The sequence below is a fragment of the Vidua macroura genome, chromosome 14, assembly GCF_024509145.1.
Source record: "Vidua macroura isolate BioBank_ID:100142 chromosome 14, ASM2450914v1, whole genome shotgun sequence".
NCBI lineage: Eukaryota > Metazoa > Chordata > Aves > Passeriformes > Viduidae > Vidua > Vidua macroura.
Genome location: NC_071584.1, coordinates 11,083,652 through 11,111,542, shown reverse-complemented (window position 1 = coordinate 11,111,542; position 27,891 = coordinate 11,083,652). Strand labels below are relative to the sequence as shown.

The window sequence follows — 27,891 nt, the reverse complement described above, 5'->3', positions numbered from 1 at the left end:
TTCCTCTGGGAGAGCTCCCAAGACCACAGACTTGTGGTTTGTCAGATTGTTGTTCCAGTGTTATACATAACAGATTAAGGGGAGAATCTAAAAAAGTTTTTTTTTTACCTTCACACACCATTTAAAAATAAGGTAATTGTAACTAAAAGCACATACTACATATAGCCCAAATTCAACTCTCCATGGCCCTGGTACAGACAGAAAGCAGATCTGCTGTCCTAAATGGATTTACATAATTCTGGAATCAGAGTAGAATATGGTTATTATGTAAAAAGCTTTTGCTGCTTCACAGTTGACAGAACACCACCATGACATTTTCCTGACAGGACAATTTCCTAGCAGTGCTTGTCAGCATGCCTTTTATTTATGTCTAGGACGACCAGTAAAACTGGTTTTGACTGGTCATATGATGTTAAGAGTTAAATGTGTTTAAATCTTCCTTCCTAGTAAGCCAAAAATTGCTGAACTTTAATGCATAACAAAACAGACCTCCTATTCCTGCATCTCAGAAGCAGTTTTTCCCTTCTAGGAAAAAAAGTGCTTTTCAGCACTGAAACATTTCTGTTGCCTCTGTATCCTCACTGTTGCTGGGGCGTATCAGAGGGCAGAAAGGGGAATCGGATGGCAACAGCCAAAAAGCTAAAAAAAGAGAGGATGAGACAGAAGTGGCCTTAGGCTGCAGAGCTTTCTCACACTGTGACCCAGGACTCTCTGTGAAGTCAATGGAGTTCATTTGATAAAGACTCTGAACACTTAGCTGCATCTGTTTACCTATTGCTCCTGAAGATAGTTTTATATGCACTTTTCAGAAAACATTAATCATGTCACCAATCTGGAGCTTTTGTCGACAAAAAGGGTTTCCTTACTTCTTAATGGGCTAAAAGCAGAATAGGCCAATTCTTTGTGAGGTACTCTGTCATTTCCTACAATACTAGCAGTGCTGATTTTCTCACACATATTTACCAGAAATTATTTGCTGTTGGATTCTCTTGTGAGGAGTAACTCCATTTTGCCTTGCCCATAATGCAGTTCAATATACTTATCTTGCCAGGAAATGAACATTTGTCTAACCAGAAATTTACAGCCATATGCTCATATTGTTAACAATCAATAAACTTTATCATGCCAATGACTCGATCCCAGATGATTATCCTGTCAGGAATTCATTCCTCTAAACTAGTGCTTTCTTACAAATCTATAATTAACCTAAAAGCCAGAAAGCTTTTCTGTACTGCCAGTATTTGTAAAGTACAGCTCCTTTCATATTTGCTTTGGTGGAAACAGAGAAAGCTGTGGGAGAAAACAGTTCTAATTATGTAAACATGTCACAAATAAGCTTGAGATGCAATCTACGTATGGTGCATCTATAAGAACTTTCTTTCCTCACAGCCAGGTCCATCAATGATTTTCCTAGAAGAGCAACATTTCTGACAACTTCTACCAATTCTACTTCATCTCCTTCAAGGACAAAATAGTATGTTTATCGATTCTTCCAAGAATTAATTTACTCTGTTTGCCAATATCTCCAAACTATATGATATTTGGTCTACCAGGAACTTACTTTGTAAGATGATCTTGCCAGGATGAGATATTGCAGGTTTACATATCTTCAGACAATCAGGATTCTGAACCTTCCAGTTACTAAGAGAATGCATTTTTAGATATACACATTATATGTTTAGCACTGACTCTTCTGGAGTCAGTGATGCTTTGTCAGGAGATTTTTGTATCTGCTCACATTGAGTTGTTAGGCCAGTAAAATTTAGTTGTGCTTTAAACAGTCTGTTGTGTTATTTGGTAAATCTCCAATTGTCAAATAACTGCAAGTTTCTGATGTAAGTAATACCAGACAGAATTCAGCTGGCACTAGACTCTATATAAAGGGCACCAGTACTAAACCTGAAGAACAGCATGTTAAAAAACTGCTTGATCAACAGATCAATTCTATACTTATTTGGTTTTTTTTTCCTTTCATATTTTCCCTACAAGACCTGCAAAACCAACCAGTTAATATCTCTGAAGTGTTACATTTGAGATACAATTTCAGGAATTGTAAGGAGTAAAAATAGTAAAAAATTCAGACACAGTTAAGTATTCTATATTTGGATACTGTTTTCAATGTTTTCTATTTATATGATCACATGGTCTTTCAAACTGACACAAAAAAATGTTTTGCAAAACACTAACAGTGCTTTTCAATTCTGCAGGATGAACTCTTGAAATGCTTTAAGTTCATGTCATGTAAAGTTCTGTTTAATACGGATTGTCCATATATGCAATATACATATATATGTATATGTACATATATATATACATATACACATATATATGCATATACACATATATATGCATATATATAATACCCATGATTTTACATAATCTCAGATTCCTATTGAAGCTTTTCATAGAAATAATTCCTCAGTATGGATACTAGTAACAAAATAGACAAACTGTTTATAACAAAAATCTTCACAGTAATGGCTGAGATACAGCGGTATTTTGTGCAACAAATCACATTTTACTCTGAAGCTATTTACTAAATTCAGATGACTGCCCAGTCTAATTTGTATAACCTATCTTGCTTAAGTAGCCAGTACAAATTCTTTCAATTTCCGTAAATATCTGAAGTGCTGATTCTTCTCACAAAACTAATGAGATCAGTACTCACACCCCTACACTTGTTCCTGTTAAAAGTTTCTCTGTACTAATTATTTTATTGTGACATAGTTCCTTCCCACATTCCATCATTAGAGCTCCTTGGAATGCCATCTCACAGTCATCATTATCACCCCTAGTAGGACTGTTACTGTGCGTCTGTTTCTCATCTATTCTCACACCTTTCCAGGATGAAGTTCATGGGTATTATCCTCACTGTGCACTCTCATAGTTCATCACACTCAGGGCACTATTTCAGCTGCAGCTAGAGAAGAATATTATGCCACTAAAGAATAGCATTACGGCACTAATTGGGGATACAACCTTTGATGCCCCAGCAGCCTTTATAGGTAGAATTATTTTATGCAAGTCTCCAGCAGTGGCATAGTACAGCACTCCTTGCAGAACAGTCCCCTCTGAAAAGGAGGTGCTGTGGGGGTTTTGGTTTTGCTTTTTTAATTTCTTTTTCTACATTCCGAAGATGTGGCAAAATCTAGAAAAATCTTGTTAAAGCTTCTGATGAGGCATTTTAGAAAAGAATGGATTAAAAAAAAAACCATTTACAGTTTTATGGATTCATCCAGATTCACAGTTCAAACCTGAACTTTCTTCCTGGTGTTGACTGAGTAACTCCCAAGAATCACCAGGAACTTCCAGGTCCTGCACTGTGAAACCTGGGATCCTTTTGGAAATACTTTGATTGCACTGGAATTGTAATCATATCTGCCTGAAGTCTGAAATTTTACACTCAGCTTTACAAACTCTTTTGCTCTTTGAATTTTGAGTACCACCAGTTTTAAATTTAAACTCGGCGCTGCTTGCCAGGCCAAATATTCAGGTTCAAATTGTGGCAGAGAAAAAGCATGATTTAAATGACTAGAAAGATGTCAGGATGAATTCCTGAGAAGCCAAATGGATATACTTGGCAGCGCAATTACAATATCAGTTATTCCAAACTGAATTCATTATCATAAGACAAGAGGAAACTGTGATTTCTAGTACAGGTTCAACTCCATTTTTACAAATCAGTGCACACGAATAGGATTTTAAAAAAGTTTTGAGGTGAATAACACAGTGTTAAATAATAATATACTGACCGACACAATTCAGGGAAGAGGTAATGAAATATTTAAGAGCTGTCCTGCATATTGGCAAAGTACTCTTAGAAGCTTAAGTAACTTTTCTAGAAACACGGACATCAAGCCTCATCCTGCAGTCTGAAGCAGTAAAAGACTATCTTTTGCCCAAAAAGAAAAATAACAATGTTTGAAAAATAGAAGATCTGAAAATTCATATATTATCTCATAAAAATTAATTTGAATGGAAAAGCTTGGAGCATACAACTTCAAGAAAATAATCATACAACATGAGTGCAAAATACTTCCTGGTCTGCACGTGCACATAACTGATTCCTTACAGGTCATTCCTGAATAACTGAGCCAAGTTCATGCCTGACAACTTCTTACAGAAATGCACACTAATTTGGCTATTTCTCCAACATTATTAATGCGATTGCTTTCACAGGCAATGTTCTGGAAGAATAAATTCAACATGACACACAGGCTGGTTTCTGATGCCTACAGTAGTGATTGCCAGTCTTTTAGATGTGCCCAAGCCAGTGATGCTGCAGCTGACAGGAATATCAATAGCAGCACAGCACTGCAGACCTGGCATTCCTCAGGGCCCAAGTCCATGCTGAGCTTTTGCTTCCACAGCCACAGCAATGAGGGAGTTGCTCTAAGAGCTACAAGATCTCCTTAGTTGCTCTACAAGAAAGTTTACACCATCCAGAGGTACAACAATACAGCTATATCTCAGTTAATTAAACTCCCACAGCATGTTCAAAATAAGGTCACAAACAACAAACAAATCTGTTTTCTAAACAATCCTCTGTTGAAATCTATGCTCATGACTTTTTCTTCCCAAAAATAGCAGATTTGTAACTCTTTGGAGGGAATATATGCACACAGATGGAGGCAGCCAAGTATTATTACTCCCATGAATTACAGGTACTTTCAGACAACACCAGTATTATGGGCTTGAAGCAGAATATCTGCAGCAAAAAGCAAAAATGCTGCAATAGCTATGTAGCATGGCTGTTCCAAATTTCACATTAATTTACACATCACAGAGAAGACAAATTTTCCATCTTCAAAAAGCCTATTTTTCATTTCCTTGTAGAAAAATATAATTACTTTTATCTTCAAAAAATTGAAGAAGGCTTTTCTGAGTAAGCAGCGAAGGCTTTGGGAGCAGGGTGTGTGTGTGATGTGGCTTGTTTGAGGATTTTGGGTTTGTTTGTTTTTAAATAAAAATAAATAAACCTTAAGTTTTTAAAATAAACCTTAAGTTTTAGCTGAGAAGTACTGGCCACACTTTAATGTAATTTAACCACTTCCTTGAAGAACAGGGAGTGACTGGCCCTGGAACCCTGCTGCTGTTACCTTTAAGGGGACAGAACTTTCATTGCTTCTGACACACTGATTCCTACAAATACTCTCCCTTTCCCACCATCCTGCCTGGACTGGGGACAGAGCTAAAGCAGCAGATAAGCCCCTTCTGTGCTCATTGTGTACAAAAGCAGTATGTGGGTTTACAGAGGCTGTCAGGAAATGCTGCAGTAAATTCTCCTCATTCCTTCAATTTCTTTAGTCTTAGTCTTTAGCTTCTGTCTCTAATCAAAGAGAAGCTTTTCCTAACCTCAGTTCAACCATCATCACTGTTCAAATATTTGTCCTAATCATGCAAAAGGCTAAAACAGAGGCTTAACTCTTGGGTTGTTTTCCTACAATACTCTAATTAACTTCAGTTTTTAAATTGCTCGATTATTTATATGATTAGAAATGTTAAGAGAATTGTTGTATCTGAATTAATTCACAGGCTTTGTAAGCACATGCAGAGATAGCCTGCAGCCTTAATGTTGATTTTATAGCAAAATGCACCCAACATATGCAAAGGCAATAAATAATTAATCACTCAACATTACCAAGAAGAGTAGCTCCTACTAAAGAAAATATTTGTCTGTAGCTAGCATGTGATTTCTGGAATACCAGTCAGTCCATCCTGCTAAAAAACCACTTTCTCTTCAATTAAAAAAAAATCCTAAATTTCTGATATTACAGTATGATTAAAACTAGGTAAAAAGTGGGTTGATACTATGAGCTTTTGAGAACAAAATATTTGCTTAACTCCTGATATTGTTTCATCATGCATAATCAGGAAGTAATAATCATAATTAGTAGATACATTATTTACCTTGTGTGGACTGGTCAATGGCTTTTCTTTTTCTGCTATGACTGTTATAGTTAAGTCTTAGCTCTTGGCTATATTCATTCAGAGTTTCTCTTGAGTCATAAGATTGCCTTTGCTTTCCACCATCTTCACTTTCATCTGAAGAACTTGTATAGGTTAGATCCACCTCATGCTTAACTTTTGACAGTGGCTGGTAGGGTTTGCAGTCCATCTGCTCCATCTCTGATTAAATAGGCTCAAAGTCATGAAAACAAGCAACTGGAATGCCTTAAGGAAACAGTCCTAGGAAAAAACAACAATAATAATTCATTTCAGATGTACTATATACTTATAGGTTAAAAAGATCCATTTTTTATTTATATAAACCAATTAAATTTCATTAATATCACTTTAATCCAGGAAAGAAATGGAACATGTAATATTTTACTGTTTGGGCTTTTAAAAATAGAATTAAAATAACAGCTACTTGAAGGAAAAAATCAAAACCAAATCTTAAGCACTGTCCTGTAAGACCAAGCAATAACTGTATCTTATATGTAACATACATTGCAACAACTTATATTTGGTATCAAAGCTAAGATGAAACAGTTACTATTTCTCTAAAGGGATGCATATTCATCTTAACTGATAATAACACTTTATATCTTTTAAAATATGAAGTCTAGAAAGCAGAAAGTTCACTCTTTTTAAGTATTCTCCTGTGAGAATTACATCTAATCAAGACTAAGAGACAGACATTAGAAAACCACCAAATTTTTTAAAAACAAAAGCCTATTATATTGTTACTCCAGAAGAGCATGGAATGCTTCAGAAAACACCATTTCCTTTTAGATTTTGAGGACATTTCAACAGAAAGAAACTTCTACCCTGCAGTACAACCCCTTTTCTTCCCCTTCATCTCCCATCTGAATTTCTGCCCACACGGTGGCTTATACAAATCCTCAATGGGAGCTTCCAAACTGCATCTTGAGTTTTGTGTATCTATGTGTAGAATGATGTTCAAACCCAATATCCTTAAGATCACATGCACTGCAGTGCAAGTGCAACTGGGGCACTTGCCCTGTATCCTTGCCTTCATTAAACTGTTTCCACCACTAAATTTAAAACAAACTCTAGGATGAAATAACAGGGATTATGGCACAGCTTTTACAGCAGCATGGCTCACAAACCGAAACTCTGTTCGCTTTGGTAGTTTTTGTTTTCTTTTTAGATTAGCAGATATTAATAACTTAGAAAAACAAATGTAACAAAAAAAAGGTGCCTGTAAACATTATTTCTCGAAGACAAAAAGGCCCCCATGGAAATTCAAAGAAATTTTGCTTAATTAGAAAGCAATTTCTCACAGCTTCTTCATGACTTTAAGGTCAGCAGTAGATGGAAATAAGTTTAATACTCAGTTTGATATTAGCCCATTTCCCATCTGTCACAAGGACTTTAACCCCACATACTGCCAGCTGTCAGCATAAAACCAGAATCTCCAAAAACAAAACAGAAAAAGTGAAAACACAAGAAAGGTAAACATAAAGACCCCACAGAAAGCACGTCCGAGAGAGCTAAAGAGATGGCCAACTTCTGAAACTGCCTGAAGGTCTGAGACACACCTGGTGGTACTGCACGGTGTTCCAGAACTCCATCTCCTGCTTGTGTGTCCTTCCAATACTTTTGAAAGGATCAATTTCCTGAGCAGGAATGGAAAACACTACACATGATATGAAGAGGGAATAAGGCTTCTAACATTGTAACAGAAAAACAAAACTCAGACCCACCCTGAGAACCCTTGGAGGGAAGTGAGACAGACCATTACAGCAGAAGTAACACTGTGGAGCACAAGCCTTGCTTTCTTTGCTTTTTCCAGGTTTCAGGAGGTTATCTGGGGAAAGAGACTGAAAGCATGTCTTGGCTTGAAACACTAAATCTCAGGGAGTTATATCCAGCCCTTTAACCTGACATAGAACAGTCCTTCAGAAACTAATGGCACCTGGATAAAGAGCTCTAGTATAAAAAAAAACCCAAACAAAAACCAACTCGTATCTCCTACTCAAAGTGGGCTTGAAAGCACCTAAGTCAATAAAAAACTCTTCAAGAGAGAGACAGAATGAAAACTATGAACCAAGGAGCTGTGCCAGCTGACAGCATGTCATAGGGCTGCAGCCCTGAACAGGGACTTGTGCAGTGGGTTGACTACACTGTACCCAGCTGGTGATAAGGTGCTTCTGTCCAAGTTCCTACTAAGTAATACTTGTTCTCCAAAGCTATTTGCTTAAATAATTTACTGTTATTTCCCAAGATTGCCTATTATTGCCTGAGTTCAGTGCTGGTTCTGTGAATTGCTTTAATAGCGACAGAAGAACGCAAAGGGGCCGTGACTTGCGAGCACAGAGTTGGCTTAAAAGATGAACTGACGACTCTGTAGAAATGGTTACTGACAGGAAAAAGCCTTCCAATATATCCTGTCTGACAGAATAAATGGAGACAAAGCTACAGAAGCCAGAGGAAAACAAGGAGAAATTAAGGGCCTCTATTAAGAAGATGCAGTAGAGAAGAAATAAATTTTGCCAGGAAGGCAACAAGTGCAAGCAGCCTCGGACACAGGCACTGCATCCTGCTTTCAAAAGTGCAAAACCATCAATCTAACAAATTTGGCTCATTACTCAAACAAACAAAAAACCCCCACAAAACCAAAACACAGAAGTTCCCTCTAAAAGATGCTGTGCATCTATTTTGTGGGAGGTTTCAAGTGATTTTTTTTTAACAAGTAATAAAACATTATTAGGATGCACAGAGACCTATAAAACTTAAGTTGCAGTAAACAACTACTTAAGGAAGATTTATTTGTATTCTTTTAAAACAAGGTTTAATAACCAAAGTCTTTATGCAGGAATATATTTAATGATCTTAACCAAGGCAGCAGACAGATGAAATAATTTAATGTAAGCAATTAAGATTAATTACATATTCCATGTATTCTCTTTCACTGTGCTGCCTTCTTATGTAAAGGATGTGCATTTTTTCAATTGTAAACCAATGAAATACACCCTTAAAAGCTATAATTTTCTAATGCCTTATTATATAAGGACAAAGATGATTAAAAAATATGGCCAACTTCTGAATACCCCAACACCCCGTTGCCCCTGCTCAGGGATGCTCCTGCTGCCATAGCTGCATGTGCCCACATTTGCAGCAGCAGGGGGCGAGGCCCTGGCACATGTGTTGGCCACAGCTCAGCTTTTCCCACTGTAGTTCTGACCACTGAGCCACATCAGCACCAGGCTGGAATCCCTATCGTCTTCAATGCACTCTGCACAGACCACAAAGACCCAGCATGAAGTTTTATGTCCTTTGTGGTGGAAGGGTATGGACACAGATGTAATGCAGACACATCCCAACTCACCTACTAATTCACCATCTGAAGGAACAAAACCTTCAGCTCACCTGCCCAACTCCTCCCTCCTCATGCCAACCCCATTTTACCACAGCCTTTGAAAACTCAGCAGCAGCACTAAAGGCTCACACAAGGACTAAAGATACAGCACCAGAGCATGGAATGTCACAGGACACTTGGGCTTCCTTTCACACAGGAACCAAGCTTGTTGTTCCTTTATTTTTGCTTAGGGCATTAGTGTCTCATAAACCCACAGTCACCCAAGGCCTGACATGAGAGCAGGCGATAAATAATTTTCAAGAACAGGAAAACTACTTCAGAAAATTTTTCATCAAAAAAATGCTTTTATGCATCAGAAACACATGATTTAAAACAGATCAAATATTCAAGCTTTTCTACAGTAAGAAATTCAGTTAAATTTAACAAATGATGGTATGATATGATAACCTGAATTTAAACACTGGCAATCAAATACTTGAACTTTATTTCATATTTTGTTTGGAAAAATACAATACAGTAAGCAACTCAAATGCTGAAATAGGACAGGAGTATGAAGAATATTGCCTGGATGTTAACACAGGCTTCTTCAAATAACTGGCCCTCAAGTAACTAAAGAGAACACCCAGCCAATCAATATCAAGTTGACCTTGTCAGAAAAATGATAAAGTCTCATAAAAGCTTACAGTTCCTGTAAGTGACCTTTCTATAAGTGTCTAATGCTCTCCTCCTCACAAGTAGCACTTTTTTGCCCTTTCCATCATTGTTCTGTTATTGAAAGGTTTCACAAAATATGTAATAAAAATACCATAGAAAAATATTATGTGTTCATTATATACATAGACATTTAAGTATGTGAAATATGTATATTTGGGCACTGAATAGCAGGTAATTCTGAACGATATTTTAAAATAGATATCATATGCATCTTACAGTCAATTTTGTAGAAGAATGAACCACAACTTCAATTCACAATGAAATACCTTTGCAAAAAGTTCTATTGGATAGGAAAATACCACTCTTGAAGTAACAGAACTAACGCAGCCATACATAGGAATTTTATGTATGATTTGTGCAACCTTCTAAATGCACACTGTACGTGTTTCTAGAAACTATTTTCACCTTTCACTTACATGAAGATCCTCTCCCCTCAGCCCCCTACTTCCCTGTTCTGCTCATATCATCCTTCCTGCTCCAGAGCTCAGTAAGGTCTGGGTAACTGGTCATGAGAAAGGCTGGGCTGAGGCTGTTTGCAGTGCCCATCAATGGCTATTTGAGAACAAAACTCACCCTGTGCATTTACACTCACAGAGGCTCTGCACTCCAGTACAGTGGTGCCCCAGAGATCACGTTACTGTAAGAGTGCTTTTTATAAATTCTTAATAGGCTGCTCTGATAGGGTCCCCCTCTAATGAACAAATTTCTGTAGTGATTACCCACCATCAGCCTCATCAAATCACCAGTGGCATACCCAGTTGGTTTCCAGTAAGTCCAGAATTATTTAGAGAGGTCAGGTTATAGTTGCTAATGAGTATCATGTAGCTGAACAGGGTCCTCCAGAAGCGCACAAGATCAAAAACATGAAAAACTGTAACCTTTGTTGGCCTCAGCTAATCATTATGTTTAATACTCAGATATTCCAGACTATTTAGAATTAAAATGTAATTGCAATTATAATGCTAAAATATAATCAGGGAACTGTGCTCTCTCTCTCCTATATTTCTTTCCTTTCAACACATAACCCTTATCTGAAAGCTACCGTTTGCTTATTGCCTTTTCAGCCCAGTAGTTTCTGAAAATGAACTGCTAAGCAGCAATATCAGCTCTGGACTGCTGAAGGCAAAAAGAACAGCACCTTTATTCTGCAGGTCTTTCTGAAATACAAAACTGTAAAATATGAAAGGCAAAACAGAGCAAACGCTCTTGATTTAAACCTTTGAGAAATGCAATACCAAGAAGAAAAGTAAAAACATTCTGACCTTGTACATACCTTCAAAAAATTTACCCCTCCAATATTTGTCTAGAGATTATAAACAAAGAAAGTCCCTTTAAATTCAGTCTTACAGAACACAGCAAGGAAGATACCAGCTAAAGGAGCTGAGCAGCATTAGAGGAGGAAGAAATGTTTCCATGTGATACACTGAATTAGATATTATGAAGAAATATAGAAAATCTGCCTAAGTCTGAAGGATGCAAGCAGATAATCCTTTTCAACGGAAGGAAAAACCTCATACTAAAATCAAGAAAGAATGCAATCCCTAGAAGATTGACTGAAGAAACAGAATTGAAAAAAAAAAAAAAACCAAACAAACCAAACCTAGCTACCAAAATAGATATGAACATTTTATATGGTTCATGAAGTATTAACACATCAAAAGATGTTTGAAAATGACATAAGGATATATGGATCAGTAGGTACAACATATCCAGTGTTTATCAGGGAATGAGTGAGATTGCAAAATGTTGAGACATTGTGTTATTCCTGCAGGTGGACTACATAGAACCTCTTAAGAAGAACAGATGCACAGATAAAAGATGACAATCCTAGAATATGTTTTTTCACATATCATTCTAAATCAGATATGTAGATGCAAATCAGAGTTTTCAGGGCCATGCTATGGGTTTAACATACTCCCTAAAGAATGTACTCTTAACGTTTGGATGGATTACACTGGCTCATACATTTACATGTCCTTGTGATAGATGCAAGCAGAATAAGGTTCATTTTCACATTTAATGATCTTCATTTAAAATTAGTCAAAGCTTAATTTAATTCTAGAAATTCAAAGTGTTGTCCATTACATCTCAAGTTTCAGAGAGCGAACACTGCAGAACAAAATTGTGAAGAAAGTCAGGTTGTTGCAAGTATTTTGTGGCATATGGCAAGACTGAAAGTGATCTTAAAAACATACGCTATGTCAGCTACTCAACTGTGCTACAGAATTCTTGGCCAACACGTGCCCTTCACTTTACTTGGAGAACTGCCACTGACTGTAAGAATCACACAAGTCCCTAATGTTTTCTTCTGGAAACTCATCATCTGATGTTACTGAGATTCAAGGACAAAAGCTCAAGCTCTACTACTGTGGTACAAAGTACAGTCAGGATTCAGGGTGATATAGCCTGGATGGGTTCAGAGTATCTCTGGAGCACAAAGACTTTCTGAAGAGCTGTACTTTAGGCCTAATTATATTGCAGAATAACTCATAGGGTGAACATTTTTTCATTAAAAAAAAAAAAAATGGAAATACTGTGAATGGTCTCCTACCATCTCAACACTTCAACTAAGAATGCTAAAGAACATGAAAAAGTCTGGGCTTTAGTAAAACTAGCCAAGTGCTTAATATCTACAGATTTGGTCCCTAACATACAGTCAAGTACTTTACTGCCTTTTGAACTTAATTCCTAACTGTATGGTGAGGACAACACAGGGAAAGAGAGGAAGGAAATCTGGCCTATATGAGAGTAGTTTGAGACTACAGGAATACATATTTCAGTACGGATGTCCCAGAACTGCTTTTTTCCTCCAAGGAGGAAGCATGGTCAAAGCTGTAAATTTCTTAATAAAAGACATAGAAGAATAAAAGATCTTTAAGAAGATAATAGAACTGAAGAAAAGGAATGTTCTCCCTCACACTCAAGAATGCCTGGGACAACTAAGCTCCCTTGGGCTGTACAGGTAATTTCCAATACACCCCAGGCACTTCCTTATACTAAACATATCCACAAGAAGTGTTGAAATGCTTGCCAGTGGAAGCTCAGCTTGTTCTCCACTGTTGTAATTACTGCTTTGTTGACAAGAGCATATTTTTGCATTGTGAGGACCTAAAATTAGAATACTCCACTTAGTAGTTGAGTTCTATGAAAATACAGTTGAATCTACAGTCTTCTGAACTAAAGAGACAAATACTATCAAAATATTTATATCTATACCTGTACGTGTGCATATATACATATCTACACTGCTCTAATTTACCTAATGATAATACAATAGCGAGGTGTACCTGCACTTGTGCATATGCAGGTAGGAAAAATGGAATGTTTGTTTCATCTAGGAGTAACTTCGGAAGGTACACTCTTTTAAAATACACTGGTGTTTGGCAAGTAGCATTTGTATGTGACAAGAAAATTGAATGTGCTTTGGTTATTTTTTGATAATGCAAATTGGCATAGCCATCAAATTGAGATAATTATTGTCTCTTTTCCAACTGTGTGCCTAATTAAGAAGACCCAGTAAGGCTTAATTAGCAAAAAAGCAATTGTTAAAATCAGGTTTAGCTGCTCAGAGATTACAAAAATTGAAAATTACATGTTCTGTAGAGATACTATTAATTTTTTGAGACACCAATTTCAATTTTGTATCACAATAAGCTTAGCATATGAGAATAATTTACAACACATGGATACCATGGAACATCTAAACCACAGTTCAAGTATTAGATTTTCACTGATACCAGGATGCCTTGACAATGGTGTTTAAAAACATTGAGCTGACAATTTTTTCTTCATGCTCACTTCCCCTGATTTTAATTAGAATAATGGAAGTCTTCTTTAAGCAAACTAGACATTCACCAGAGTATTTATAGACTACCAAAGCATATGAACAAGTCCCATTATCGTCACATTTGATAAGACGAAAGATTTTATCAGTTGACATCACAGTAAACAAATTTTCATGGTAGATTTTTTCCCCACCTGGGCATTAGGAGTTGTTATGGTAGATCTCATGGGGCCTTAGCAATTTTCATTTCCCTTTGCAAAATCAAAAAACCCACCTATTAAAAATCTCTGAAATAAAATGCTGACACCAGCTCCCCACATCCAAGTGAAGTTTCCTAACAGAATATATTATCTTAAATATTATCAGATCTCTTTAGCATTGTCCACTTCTCAGATTTGATGTGGCTTGTTCATATTTAGATTCATTACCTTTTTATCTTTTCCTACATTGTAGGATTTCTAGAAGCAGCACTGATTCAGCAACTTGTTTTATTTCCAGCAGAGGCTCACAACATTGGTGCACTTACAGAAGGCATAAGATCTATAGCTTAATGTCTTACAAGAGTCTCAATTAAGTTATCACAGCAGTGTGAAGAACTTTTAAGAAACCACCATTATTTACTGCACACAGAAAGTGAACTTTTCAGTCTTTTCCAAAATCATTAACTTCTGTTCTTCTAACTCTGGGAAGAAACACCATCAAGTATTATGCAGTTCTGACATCACCCACTAAGTTAAAACTTGAAAAGCTTTTCAAGCATTTCAAGTACTTTTTGCAGGCAGACCTGACTACTGCCTGACCACAGGACCAACATCTGCTTCACCTTCATCTGAAGCATCACTCAGGTTGCTATTCGTGTGAGTGACACCATCATGCCTGAGAAGTGATCCTTCTGTTCCTTTTCTTCTTGCTTTGATGTCTGTCAAAGTATTCAGTGTCTTCAAGTGCCATTGTTCTGACAAGCAGACCCTCCCAGTAGACTTGTTCTATATCCTGTGACTCCCAGAACTGCTATTATTTGAGCTGGTGTCAGATTGATTTTCTTTCTGTTCATGATAGTGCTATGATCTTGCAGAGTTGAAATTACTGCTGATTTATGCCTTGATGCAACCCCTTGAGAACTGGCGTGTATCAGCATGTCACCTATGAAAAGGTACATTTGAATCCTTTGAGATCTTTTTAGTGGAACCTTTGTTCTCATTTGAATAGAGAATCCTTTGTAATGAATGTTTGCTAGAAATTTCTCCTGCAAGTACCAAGAGTCTTCTGTAGTGCAAACTGGAAGTACATTATGCATCCACCCATTTTCACCAGTCTGCGAAGCCTTCTTGGCAGAGATTATTTTAAGCTGTCCATCCAAAACGTCACAGTTTTTGCAAATTGATTATACCATTTTCTTTAGTATTCTACAAAGAAAATGCAGGTAGGGCTGGCACTGCAGAATAGGGATGTTTCCCAGCTGTATTCCCAAAGGCTCAGCTACATCTGAGAATGCAACAGACTACAAATACAAGCACGCCTCTAGTGTCTTTGCAGAAGACTATTGCCTTTTATAGCCAGGCTTTATTTTATTTAGACTTTAGAACAGCAAAGATAATTATTGTTTAGGCATTATTCACAGTTTTATATATTCTGCCTATTAGTATCACTGTTTTTGCACTCTCATGAACTAGTAGCTTCTCAACTACATCTTTGTGAGCTATTTTTCCAAAAAATAGGGAAATAGTGCCTTTTGTAGAAATACACAAACAGGGAGGCACTGTTTTTACATTTAAACAATTCTAACATGGTAAACTGCAGTTGAAATAATCTTCCTGCTCTTACCATCAGTCTCTGAAATACTAATTTTTATTTTTTTACTGTTGGTAGAGCTGTTTGCCCATGCCTTCTTTCAGTGTAAGTCCTCCTGGTACGGATACTGTCCTTTCTCCTAGTTTAGGCTGCACTATCCCCAAAATCCTTTTCAAGAGGGACTGAAGCAGCCGTTTTCTTTTTGGAAACTGGTATTCTGCAATAATCAATTCCAGTTCAAAAGTAAATGGGACTTTGCTGCAACTTCTTCCCACTAAGCAAGAAACTAAAGAGAGGTGTGTAAAAATCAAGTGGTCCTATTCTTCTATTTGAGTGTTGGTAGGAAGAGGAACCTTCAGAAAAAATCAATAGCCTCTGAACCCCAGTGACTGCCAAGGGAGAACAGTGTGACTACAACCATACCATGGGTACATAAAATTGGAAAAATTAAACCATGACACACTTCTGTTTTTCAATTAAGTGCTCAAAATTCCCAGCTACTTAAGCTCTTCTACATCAAATATGTTACTACCACACTACTTGGCAAGAACAGTGTCTCCTTAACACCTATACAAAGACTCCTTTTAGCTCAGCTTCCTTTCTTCAGCTGAGAAGTCACAGCAAGGAGAAAGAGAAGGATGAGATTAAAATGTGACTCTTGTCTGCTGCTTTTATATATGTGTACACACAGAGGCACACATATCTTCTATACTAGCTGCATTTTAAAAAATAGAATCATTATCCTTGTAGATAACAATTTTACCCCTGCTAATTCTATTTACATTGGGAGCACTGTAGTGTACGTTTAATGTGAAGCTGTGAGCAAGGAAAATGCCACTTTCCTTTCCCAAAGCACCAAAAGACTCCTTTTATTGTCACAGAACACAATTATATGTTAGAGCTCTGCTGTCTCTTTCCAGCCAACAAGGCAAGAAAATGACCTTTCTTTAACCTATGGATGAATTGCATTATGTTTGGTTCAGTGGATATCCTCTTTTATATTCTCCCACATCAAATACATCCACATACTCAGGTTATGAAATAGGCACCTGACTTTCACATCTGCCAGCAATTTCATTTTTTCCAAAAATTTGCTTTCAGTTGAGGAGGGGTGATAATTCTCATCTCCCGCTTCATATCCAGTTTGCAACATTTGTAAATACCCGAAAACACGCAAAGCTGCAAGGACACTGCCAGCAGAATCTGGTTATTGGCTGCTGCATTTTGCCCAATGATATGATCATGTAAAAGATCAGGAAGAAATCTGCCACCCCCACTCACTCACTGTGTGCCACACTGAGACCCTGTGCAGAATGACAATGCCCTGAAACAGTCTCCATCTTTCTTTCCCATTCTGTGAAGCCACCTGCATTTCTGGTCTGTCTTCATTTATGGGTAGGTTGGTAATGAAAGGAGACATTCCCAGAATAGGTATCTCAACTGTGCTTTGGTTTATATGCACAAGACGCTGGTGGGGGGAAGCAGAAAAAAATGTAGCTGTGACATTAATAAAGTAAGCCAGTACTGATCTGCACAAGAGAGCAAGTCAGCAGGGAAGGATTTGTGAACATGATGCTGAATGATAAATATCATTCTGAAGAAAATTGTGCCATAGAGCTTCATAGAGTATTTAGAATATTTTTACAATTAAGAAAGTTCAGAGACAAAAGAAGACCATGAAAATCATTACTTACACACATAACTCATATTGCAAGTAGCCACCTAAATAAGCTCCCCTAGAAAACATTTGGCATCACTGCTCATCTGGAGGCAATTCTAAATACACATTTCAGTGCTTTTAGGTGTAGAGGAACTCCAAGATTCAGCAATTTGTTGTATGACAAAGTTTATGTCAACTGTTATTAAAGATGATTCATTTTAATATAAGTGCTCTTATTCTTCTTATATAAGAAGAAAAGTTGTGTAGCCTAAGGATGCCTTCCTAAATGCTTCCATTCTACCAGCACTCTGTTGTAAATGGAGACGTGCACCAGAGACAGGCTGGAAACGTACATTAACCTTGTGAAGATCATCGTTCTCTTAAAAGCTTATGTTTGATTTTCTGCTATTACACTACACTGAAAATGGGAAGTACCCCACGTTCAAAACAAAAAGAAACAGTCATTTCTTGTTCTGTAGATAAAGAAATCTCTGTATACAGTCAAAGACCAGTTTAAAACCTTTTTGGAATTCACTGTGAGGTAAGGATAGGATCTCCATAAAAAAAGACATGAGAAACATCTGCACTAATTCCTCTGAAGCAGACCAAATAAAACACAGCTTCATGTGTACCTACAGCAGCCTGTGAAATTAAGAAACGAAAACTGTACTGTTCAAGATGAAACAAAAAACCCAGCTAACCAACCACAACAAAAACCCACATCCAAACCAAATGAAAAACAACCCCCAACCCCGCCCAAATTACTGTAGTGCACAGTGTGATCCTCTTCATACAAGGACAAGATACTCCCAGAGCATAAGTTCTGACACAATCACTTATTAAGCACTCAGCTCTTGAGTGGTGGTATTTGTCTGTGGTTTTTATAAACACATGTAAAACTCCTGGCTTCAAAAATACTGCAAGTAGAAGAATTCTAAACTATGCAAAATTTTTACTTCCTAGAAAAATCAGAAATTCCTTACACACATAGAATCTATTTATTTTTCTATATCATATCCTTATAAAGTTACAAGGAGCTCAAATCTGTAGTCTAAACTATAAACACTAGCAGGAAAATTTGATACCAAAATCATCAACAAAAGGCCTATTCCTCATTTCACCTCCAACAATTCCCAAGCATTATTAATAGACCTTCAGCTGTTTTCATCAGGATTGAAGACCTAATCACAGTTAAATAAAAATCTAAGTCCTGTTCCTACTCCTACACATAATTCTTACAGCAGTCAACCTTGAATTACATGTGGTGATGCTGCTGCTAGACAACCAAAGATAGAAATGAAGTGGCTCTGGTTCATTCTGGTTCTATGGGGGCTTTTCTGAGAACAGCAGAATCTGTTCACAGGGTGACATCCCAGCTGGAGCACTTGATAGGGGAGACAATCATCAGTGGCTTCAGCTGATCTATATTAGCTGATCAATTCCTATTTTAGGGAATAGGTCATTGAATGAGCATAACAGAACAAGCATCATTAAAAAAAAAAATGAAAGAAAACAGTGAACTTGTTACTGGAAATTGCGGAATAGTTGGAGGAAGGAAAAAAGTGGACTGCGAGAGAAGAGAATTAGCTTCAATTTTATTTCTGCAAAAGAAAGCTAAAACCAACAAAAAAAAATTAAGCTATCGGCATACCAAGTTTTATGTAGCCAATATTGTTGCCTAGTAACTAATTACACCACTCAATTACTTTAAATAAATTTAAGGATGAGCACACAGAGAACTGGACCAAGAATTCCAAGGCTCACCAGAACCATTTGCAGGTATTACTAAATTCAATACCATGATGGCCAGTGGATTATCTCTGACAGAAGATCACAGAAGTATTTATATTTTGATTTCCCCCAGTTTAATTAGGACTTTTTTTTAAAAGTTGCTTTGCTTTTAATTCCTAACACATTTATTATTCTTCTACACCTCTATTTCAATTGATCTCCAAGGTCAGTTCCACAGCCCAGGCATTTTTTTCTTACTCAAACCCTACATTAGAAAAGCCAGCTCTCAACAACACATCCATGTGCATGACTTTCTGTGAAACCTTCTTGTTTAACACCTAAAACTGCAGAGATCGAAGCACGGTTTCCCTATAGCCCTTGTGAAACTTTTTTTGTCAAGTGAAGTACTAGAAGTCTTGTAAAATCTTGTAAATTACCAAGGTCTTTTGCTTTAAAATGACAATCCTAAGTCTCCTGCTTAAATATAGTGTCGAGGAAGTTGGTAGTGTTCACAGCATTGCAACACCAGTACATCAGCAAAACCAAGAAATTAACAAATAATCTATTTTCTACTTAAGTGGGGAACAAGGTAAATTTTTAAACATTACAGAAAAAACACAATTTGCAGCTGCACTAACCAGACACCACCCTGTAGGAATATGAATGCTGTCTTCGAGTTTTGTAATTTACTTTAGAAAAATTAGCTTATTAAGATTGAAAAACTGAAAAGTTACAGAACTAAGGTCATCCTCAATATTATCCTCTTAAACATTTTAATGTGAATTCTGAGCAAATAGAGTGAAACTGCTGGAGCTGCAATCCTCACCACTTCATTGACTTTTAAAATTAGAAATACTTTTCTGATTTTTTTTTTTTTATTTTCTAGGGTGGGAACACACATTCTTCTAAATCTGAATTACTTCTAAAAATTTACATGCATTCCTCTAAAACTCAGTAGGAGCTGCTCCAATACACAGTAGCATAAATGAATTTAAACACAAACTTCATGGATTTAGCAATGTCATCTGGTGATTTCTACTCTGCAGTTCAAATAAGAGAACCACTACACTGGGAAAAACACTGAAAAAAAGTCTTATTAGCAGCTTGAGAAGGTCCATTTTACAACCACAGATGTTTTGAGGCTAAACTACTTCAATAACTTGGCTTTAAGTCAACTTAAACTGTATTACAGTTCAGAAGTAATTCAGATAACAAACTATTAGGTGAGTTTGGAAATAAAAATCCTCCTTGATCCATTCAGTAGAATGAAAGGAAGAGACAAGTGAATACTGAAGTGGAAGTGCATGGCACACAAAATGTTAAACAGTGATTTAAGTATTCATTACTTTTTCTCAATAACATTCAAATATTGGTGCACACTGATCACAAATTAATCAGTTGACCAAAACACCAGGTAAATTTATCTCCCTGATGAGTTTAAACATAAAAGAAAACATGAGAAATTTAATTATTTTATTATAAATATCTTGGCTGAATTTGGAATGTAATCAACATTATCATATTTACTGAAAGTTAAAGACTTAAACTAATGAGTACCATGTGTTTATCTACCAAATTTCAACTTGCTAATCTAGTCTGATCATCATTTTACAAGTCAAATGGTTATGAAAAATGCTCAATGAATGTTTAATAATGATCAAATGACTTTTTATAGCAAAACAACCCAAACTTATCACAGAATACATTTTCAGCATTCTTCATGTAAAAAGTGAAGCATTCTGCCCAAGAGAAGTATCCTGCTCTGAAAGCATAGATTGACTGAGAAAGAGCCTGAGTAATGATAGCAAAATATGAAGAAATTTCACTGCCAGCTCCCACTCACAGGGTCAGAAACGTGGGGGTATTGGTACTGCACAGCCTCTATCATGTGGTCCTTTTTCTCAGGTCTGTATTTTTTCTAAAAACATAAACTAAAGAAATAAAGAACAGTACTCCTGACTGTCAGGTTTTTCAGTTCAGTATCCCGACCTTTATATTCCCAACCCATTAAAGATATTTCTGATTAATCCACATTAAGCAGTGAACTCCACAGTTGGTTTAGATTTTGTAATTCAGAGTTATTTTAGCAGGATTAGGTTGATCTCAGCAGAGATGCACAGATTCTTGAGAAGTTAAGGTCTCCCGGATTTAAAATAAATAAATGAAGGAGTCCAAGTTAATAATCAGAAAAGCCTAATCAGATTAAGGTTGTGAACTCTGGACTACCACAGTGTTTTCCAGCAGTTTGGTGTGCTTAATCCACAAATGGATAACTCAGTATAAAGTATTTCTATAAAATATTTCCTTGCAAGACACTAAACCTATCATTTTGGCAAAGGAAACAAACATCTCTGCTATATCTAATACAATATTTAACCAAGATTGTTAAGCGAACTATCAAGGCTGCATTTAAAATAACATTAGAGCCCATATTACCTATTCTCTGAATTACTTCTTATGAAATATTTTAAAGAAAATATTCAATATATTTCAAGAAAATATGCTTTCTCCTTTATCTACCTGAGAGTAATAGGACTAAACAGCACAGAGCCATTTCAAACCACCATTTCATTAGAAGTGGCTTGGTTCACATCAAATATGATATAAGTGCCTTATTAGCAAAGGTCATCCTCATAGTCCAATATTATTTGGTACATTTTACTTGTCAGTTAAGCTTGGATGAACACATACAGTTAACAGATTGAACAAGTTGTGCAGATGTTTCCTATCAACTCCAGACAAATGAGAGATAGGTAAGGACATGTTCTTCACAACTACAAGGAGAAATTAAAAGTCTGACATGGAATTCAACTTAGTTTGCAGCTAAGAAAGTGCACTTTCACAAATAATAAGCCATTAATACATGGCATTTGCCGTAAAGTTTCAGAGCCAACTAAATAGTCCAAACTGATGTATCTATTTATTTTACAATAAATACATAAAACTACAGATCCCTGAATTTTTAACTATGACTATTTTCTAAGACCATGATCCCTGTTTGGCTTTCTACACCTCTGAATCATCTTCTCTGATTTTCCTGCTGCTTTACTCCATGTGCAGCTTAACATGCAGTGTTTTCTTGTTTACCCCCAGCCAAACTGAATGTTTGGAACATGGGATAATGCTCCAAATTTCAGCCCCCACAGTCTGCAACAGAGGGTAATTTCTATTCCTGCTTCATCTGAATCATAGCATTGTTAAGGTTGGAAAAAGCTCTCAGATCATCCAGTCCATCCATTAACCCAACACTGACATGTTCACCACTAAATCATGTTTCCAAATGCTACATCTATACATTTTTTTAACACTTCTATGGATTGAGATTCTATCATTTCCCTGGGCAGCCTATTTCAATGACTGACCATCACTTCAGTTAAGAATTTTTCCTAATATTCAATTTAAACCTTCACTGGCGCCACTTCAGGCATCTTGGCCCATTACCTATTGCTTGGGTGAAGAAACCAAACTCCACCTAGCTCCACACTCCTGTCAAGCAGCTGTAGAGAACAATAAAGTTCTCTCTGAGCCTGCATTTCTCCAGGCTGAGTCCCTGCAGTTCCCTTAGCTGCTCCTCATCAGACTTGTGCTCCAGACCCTTCCCCAGTTCCAGTGTCCTTCTCTAGACACTGAAGGAAAAAAGAGTGGCAGGAACTCTTCTGCACTAGCCCTGAGATTTCCCTCAGCCCTCTGAGGAACAGCACTCTCAGCCAAGACATCCCAGGCTGGATTAATTTGCAGCAAAGCAATATGCAGGAAATTAAACTGTGTTTGTCATGGAAGATAAAACATGCTCATCTATTTTACTGCACACTTCCATAATATGAGAGTTTATCCAAGAGCTAATACTGATAAATACTGAAAAGAATCCTAATTTAGAACAAATGTTGATTGCTTGAAAGAATGACACACAACTGAACACATGTACATGTGACTTTATGGCTATGCTAACAATATTTCATTAGTCAATGTTTTTCCCCAACTATAAAGCAGTATTCACATTTATCCATTAGTTTTTCATGGAAATACTCTGAACATATATTGGACAACTTCTAATTCATTTTCACTTGTCTTCTAAGACAAGAACAAACCCATTTTTCTTCAGAACAAAACAGTTGACTAAACAAAAAACTGTAAACTAGACAGCTTTTTATTCTCCAATAATACTCATATTTCACCACAAGTAACAGATTTAATGCCAATGAGCATATGCTTAATTTCTAAATAAAAGCGTATCACCTCTCCAGTACAATCAATAGGGAGCTCCTTGATTTTGAGCATATTTTTGAAGAACAGTTTATGCAGTTGTAAATATATAAATATTAATTTTCCACTGTTCATTCTATCCCCATGAAAATTAGAGATAAACTTGAAATGTGCAGACCAGACACACTGACTCCTTCGTTCATCAAAGAACCGCCACTGACAATGGGATCATACATCTAAGTCATACAAAAGCATCAGCAGCTTTAGATTCCTTTGATAACATTTATCCTTTGTTGGTTTCTGAACAGCATCCATTACTTTATAATACTATGGTATTATCAAAGCCTGTAAGTCCTATTCCACCACAAATAATACACATTGTTCATGCCAGTCTCATTAGAAGAAGAGACCTTCACTGTGTTTGGGAAAAAAATTATAAACATCTACATGAAGTTTAAATTTCTATCAATAGGTGGCAACACTGTTATGTGTAACATATGAAGCACATATTTATGTACGTGCATGTGCCCAATTTCTGTACCCCTCTTGCCCATGTTGCTTCAAATTGTTTTAAATGTCACCTGACACCATTTTCCAACAATGTAAAAACAATTTACTTTGTGTGCTTTTTATAGCACATATGTAGGATTAACAGGATATTTAAAATTATTTTAGTAATTCTCCCTGACAGACTGCAAACTGTGCTAAGTTGTATTAGGGGGCTAATGTGTACGTTTGGTGTATGATCAATATGATACCATGGTTGCTCCTTGGGGATCAGTAGATTTTTCAGGAAGACTGAGGAGTTGCTCTTGCTCCTTGTGAGGTCCACATGGCTGCCAGGGCACTTATGGAATTTTAGGGGTGTTGAACCTTTTGCTTGTTTGTCATCACAAACTGATTTTATATTGCAATGTGCAGCAGAAAAAAATCCAATTTTTTAAACATGAAACTTTAAACATGGTGATCTGTTCAGTGTGTCTTATGCTGCATCTCACATCCCAAACATGTGGGACATGTGCAAGGGAAAAAAGGATTCTGGGTGGTGATTTAAAATTGCTGCTTCACAGACGCTCCTGAGCTTCTGTCAGGATATGAGATTCACTCGAGGTCAGAGGAGCTGCCAGAGGTAACAAGAAACAGAATCTGCCCCTCCTGCCCCACCCTGAGCTAGAGCCAGGAGCAGGTGTCCCCTGGCAGATCATATTGTGTTCACCAGTCAGTGAAACCAGAGCTCTGTTAAAGCTGAGGTATCTTCACACCAGCTCAAAGCACTTTCCAAATATTTTTGGAAATATGTTTTTGTAAATGTTTCCAAATATGTTTTTGTAAGCTTCTATCACACCGAACAAGAATAGCTCTGGAAGGCCTAGTGTTACTAAACCTACATTTCTATATACACTATTAAGTCTACAGAGAAAAGCTAAACCTTCAAAGATGCAGGATTATACAATGAGATAGCAGCTCAAAACACACAGATAGACTTTTGTTATTTTCTGAAGTACATTCACCTCCATTTTCAGCAGGAGCTTTTTTTTTAACTAAAGAAAAATCCAACTGTGTATTCCCAACTGATAAGAAATGAATTTGGGTGTCAATGCAACAGGAAAGCTGTAGGAATTTTGATAAAAGCTCTTTCTGGTGGGGGAAAAAAAGGCATCAAAAAGGTTATGTTGGACAATATTTCAGGTACCATGGTTACAGCTGCCCAGAGAAGGCTTCCTGTGTTACTGCTCTTTGGATGTTCCATGAATTTTCAGTTTAACAGCAATGTCACATGCTGGGTAGGGTTCAGATACCATAAAAGCAATTTACAGATTACTTGGATAACATTCAAAGTGTTATCATAATTTAAACTATTCCAAGTGCTTTGAGGAGAGTTAAAGTCAATCAGGACTAATATTTAAACACTGCACAAACGCTTTCATAAATTTACATACACAAATTGTGTCTCAACACACACACGCAGACACAGCACAGTTATTCTTATGGGATGCACCATCTTGGCAGTACCACCAAACTTCCAAGGGAATAGCAGTGTTATTCTAAGAGAAGTCAATAAACAAACTGAATATATGTTTTTATCGACAGCACAATGTAACCATCTCCAGGTTAAACAAACTGAACTCAAAATATGTGTATGTATATGTGGCAGCAATAGTTAGATTTAAAACAGCGGTCATTACTTGTCAGTTATATTTCCAGCTGGTGGGAAATATTTGGTTTATTAAAAAAACCAAGCACTTTCAGATTTAAATTTTTTCCTCCCTTTCTCTCTGCTTTCTCCTTATTCATTTGTTTTTTAAACATGGCTATACATGATGCACATCCTGAGATGGCAGCATTTCAATAACAGTAAATCAGGCTGCTGTGCTTACTGAAGTTATTTTCATGTTTGCAGATGATGAAAAACAATGTCTCTAGGACTGCAATCCACACTACTTTGTGAAGGCAAACACATAGCCTTGGTACTGCAGTAAGCTTTGGGGAAATACATTTGTCATAGGGAAACCATGGGATTTCTTGCAGTCAGAAAGGCTGCAAAAATTCCTCCTATTCCTTGTGGAATCAATTCAGATTTATACAGTTTTAGGCTGGCCATTTGTTTATTTACTGCCTCCTGGGCAAGACACTGTGCCAAGAATCAGTATGCAGAATGAGACTCATGTACATTTTCCTCACATAGACATATTTGTGTTCTACTCATCTATCTCACCCTCACAGTATAGGCAGATCAACATATCTATTTACACCTTCCCAGAGAGCTGTTAGTGGTGATTTATGAAAAACATGCAGTAACTACTTATTAAGGTAACCCTAACAGGCTTATCATTCATAAAAGCCTACTAAATTCACCATATGTTTGGAACTATTTACCTTATCCTCTCTGTTTAGGTTCTTCCCTGCAGAGTAATAATTATCATAACCCAGTGTTAAAAGAAAAGTAGAAAAAAGATTGCCAATATCTATGCAGAAATGCTCAAACTACATGTAATTAATCAGCGTCATAGATCAAATAAAAATAGTCCTATAGAAAAAATCTTCACAGAGAAAGAACCACATGCATGTGCTGACTGTAATCTGCTCATTAGTTTACAGAAGAATCTGAAGTTTAAGTGTGCTAGAAATCTACACAATGTCTCAAATGCTAGCTGTTGCTTTTAGTTATCTGAAAATGTACAAAATGTTGTATCATTAGACAGCTTTTTATAGGCAATCTACCTGAAGATGCTCGTGAGAGTTACTCTAGAAACAAAAATGGCAGTAATTTACACTCAAAAAAAAAAAAAAAAAAAAAAAAGGCAGAAAAGCTCAGTAGATTAAACTTTTTTCTTCCAGAGTGTTCCAGGAACTGATCAGATCTGCGGTGTCTCCATTTCTGCAGGATGGCCACATATTTTAGGGGGAGAAGATGGGCAAAACAACTCTGCAAGCCTGCTGTTGATTTTATTGACATAAAAGTTGTTAGGTAGTTCAGAAATATAGAAATCCCTAACAGAATTTGGCATACTAAATGTCCTTGGAGGGGAAAATCCTGATTTACATTGCCATTTTTAGGCTGATTAATGAAGAGAAAATTTGAAAAATTTCTTCAAAAATACCATATTATGAAGTATAGAAGAAACGGGAAGCTCTGGCAAAACAATTCTAGTAAATACATCTTGGCGCCACTGAAAAATGTAAAATTTGTTTTCCTCCAAATGCCTTGCCATACACCTCAGAAATGCTTCATCCTTCACTGATGCTCAGCCATCTCTAACTGGAAAGGCAGTTTTACTTAACAGTGGGTAAAAACACCTCCCTCCTTTTAAAAGTAGAGGAAGGATGACATACCCAGTAAGTTAACTCAGTTTATACTAAATATATTAATATTGCAGAAACCACAAAGTGTGTTTTCTGAACACTTCTAACAAAGAGTGTGACACAGACAATGATAATGTAAAATACATAGAAGTCCTAAAAATATGCATATAACACTCACATGTGTATGTGCAAGGGCAGGCTTAGAGAGCAGGTCTGGAAATAGAACATTAATTATCATACCTTGAACAGAAATAGCAGTGTGAAGTATAATCATCCTAAAATAACACATCCTGGGGGGTGGGGGGAGGAACAGAATTACACTATAAAAATGAGTATATCTTGAAACAGCACACAGTATTTCCAGTGCTAACTCCAGTATGAATTCCTTACAAAAATGCCATCAACAATCCTGCTACAGTGACTCCCTGGAGTTAAAGGATGTGGCAGCTCAGATTTTGCAGAGACAGATCTCTTGAGGGGAAGGGGGAGCAGGGGGCATTGAAAAAAAAAGAAAGAAGCAGTATTTCCGTGCAGTTTCTAATATGCTGAAGTGATTCCATGCTGACATAACTGACTTGCCCTCTTAGTCCTTTTCAATTTGATTAGGATAGCAAGGTCTGCTTTTACATGGTGTTTAGAAATAATCACAGCTAGAGTTCATTTGATGCACGTTCCATGCCAGATTGTCAAAGGCACTAAAAGTTTAATTGACAATAAAGATAATATCATTGCCTTACATTTATATGGCCCCTTTCACACAGAAGGATCCCAGAGGCACTGTTGACTTCCAGGTACCACTGGACTGGAAATGTGATTGCTGTTTGCTGCCATAGAGCAAAAGAGCTACAACAGAGCACACAAAACAAAATCACCAACCATAAGTTCAGAATTCTCCTCTATTCACTCTCCCCACCC

The 27,891-nt window shown here is 36.8% G+C and overlaps 1 protein-coding gene across 1 annotated transcript in view; it reads right to left on the bottom strand.

The window, feature by feature from the left end:
* The window catches only part of TENM1 (teneurin transmembrane protein 1), a 305,637-nt gene that overhangs the window by 222,518 nt on the left and 55,228 nt on the right, over window positions 1-27,891 (bottom strand). The window contains exon 2 of the mRNA XM_053990269.1: window positions 5,911-6,189. Coding sequence (XP_053846244.1) covers window positions 5,911-6,127 — 217 coding nt within the window. The 5' untranslated portion in view covers window positions 6,128-6,189. The remainder of the gene's footprint in view (window positions 1-5,910; window positions 6,190-27,891) is intronic.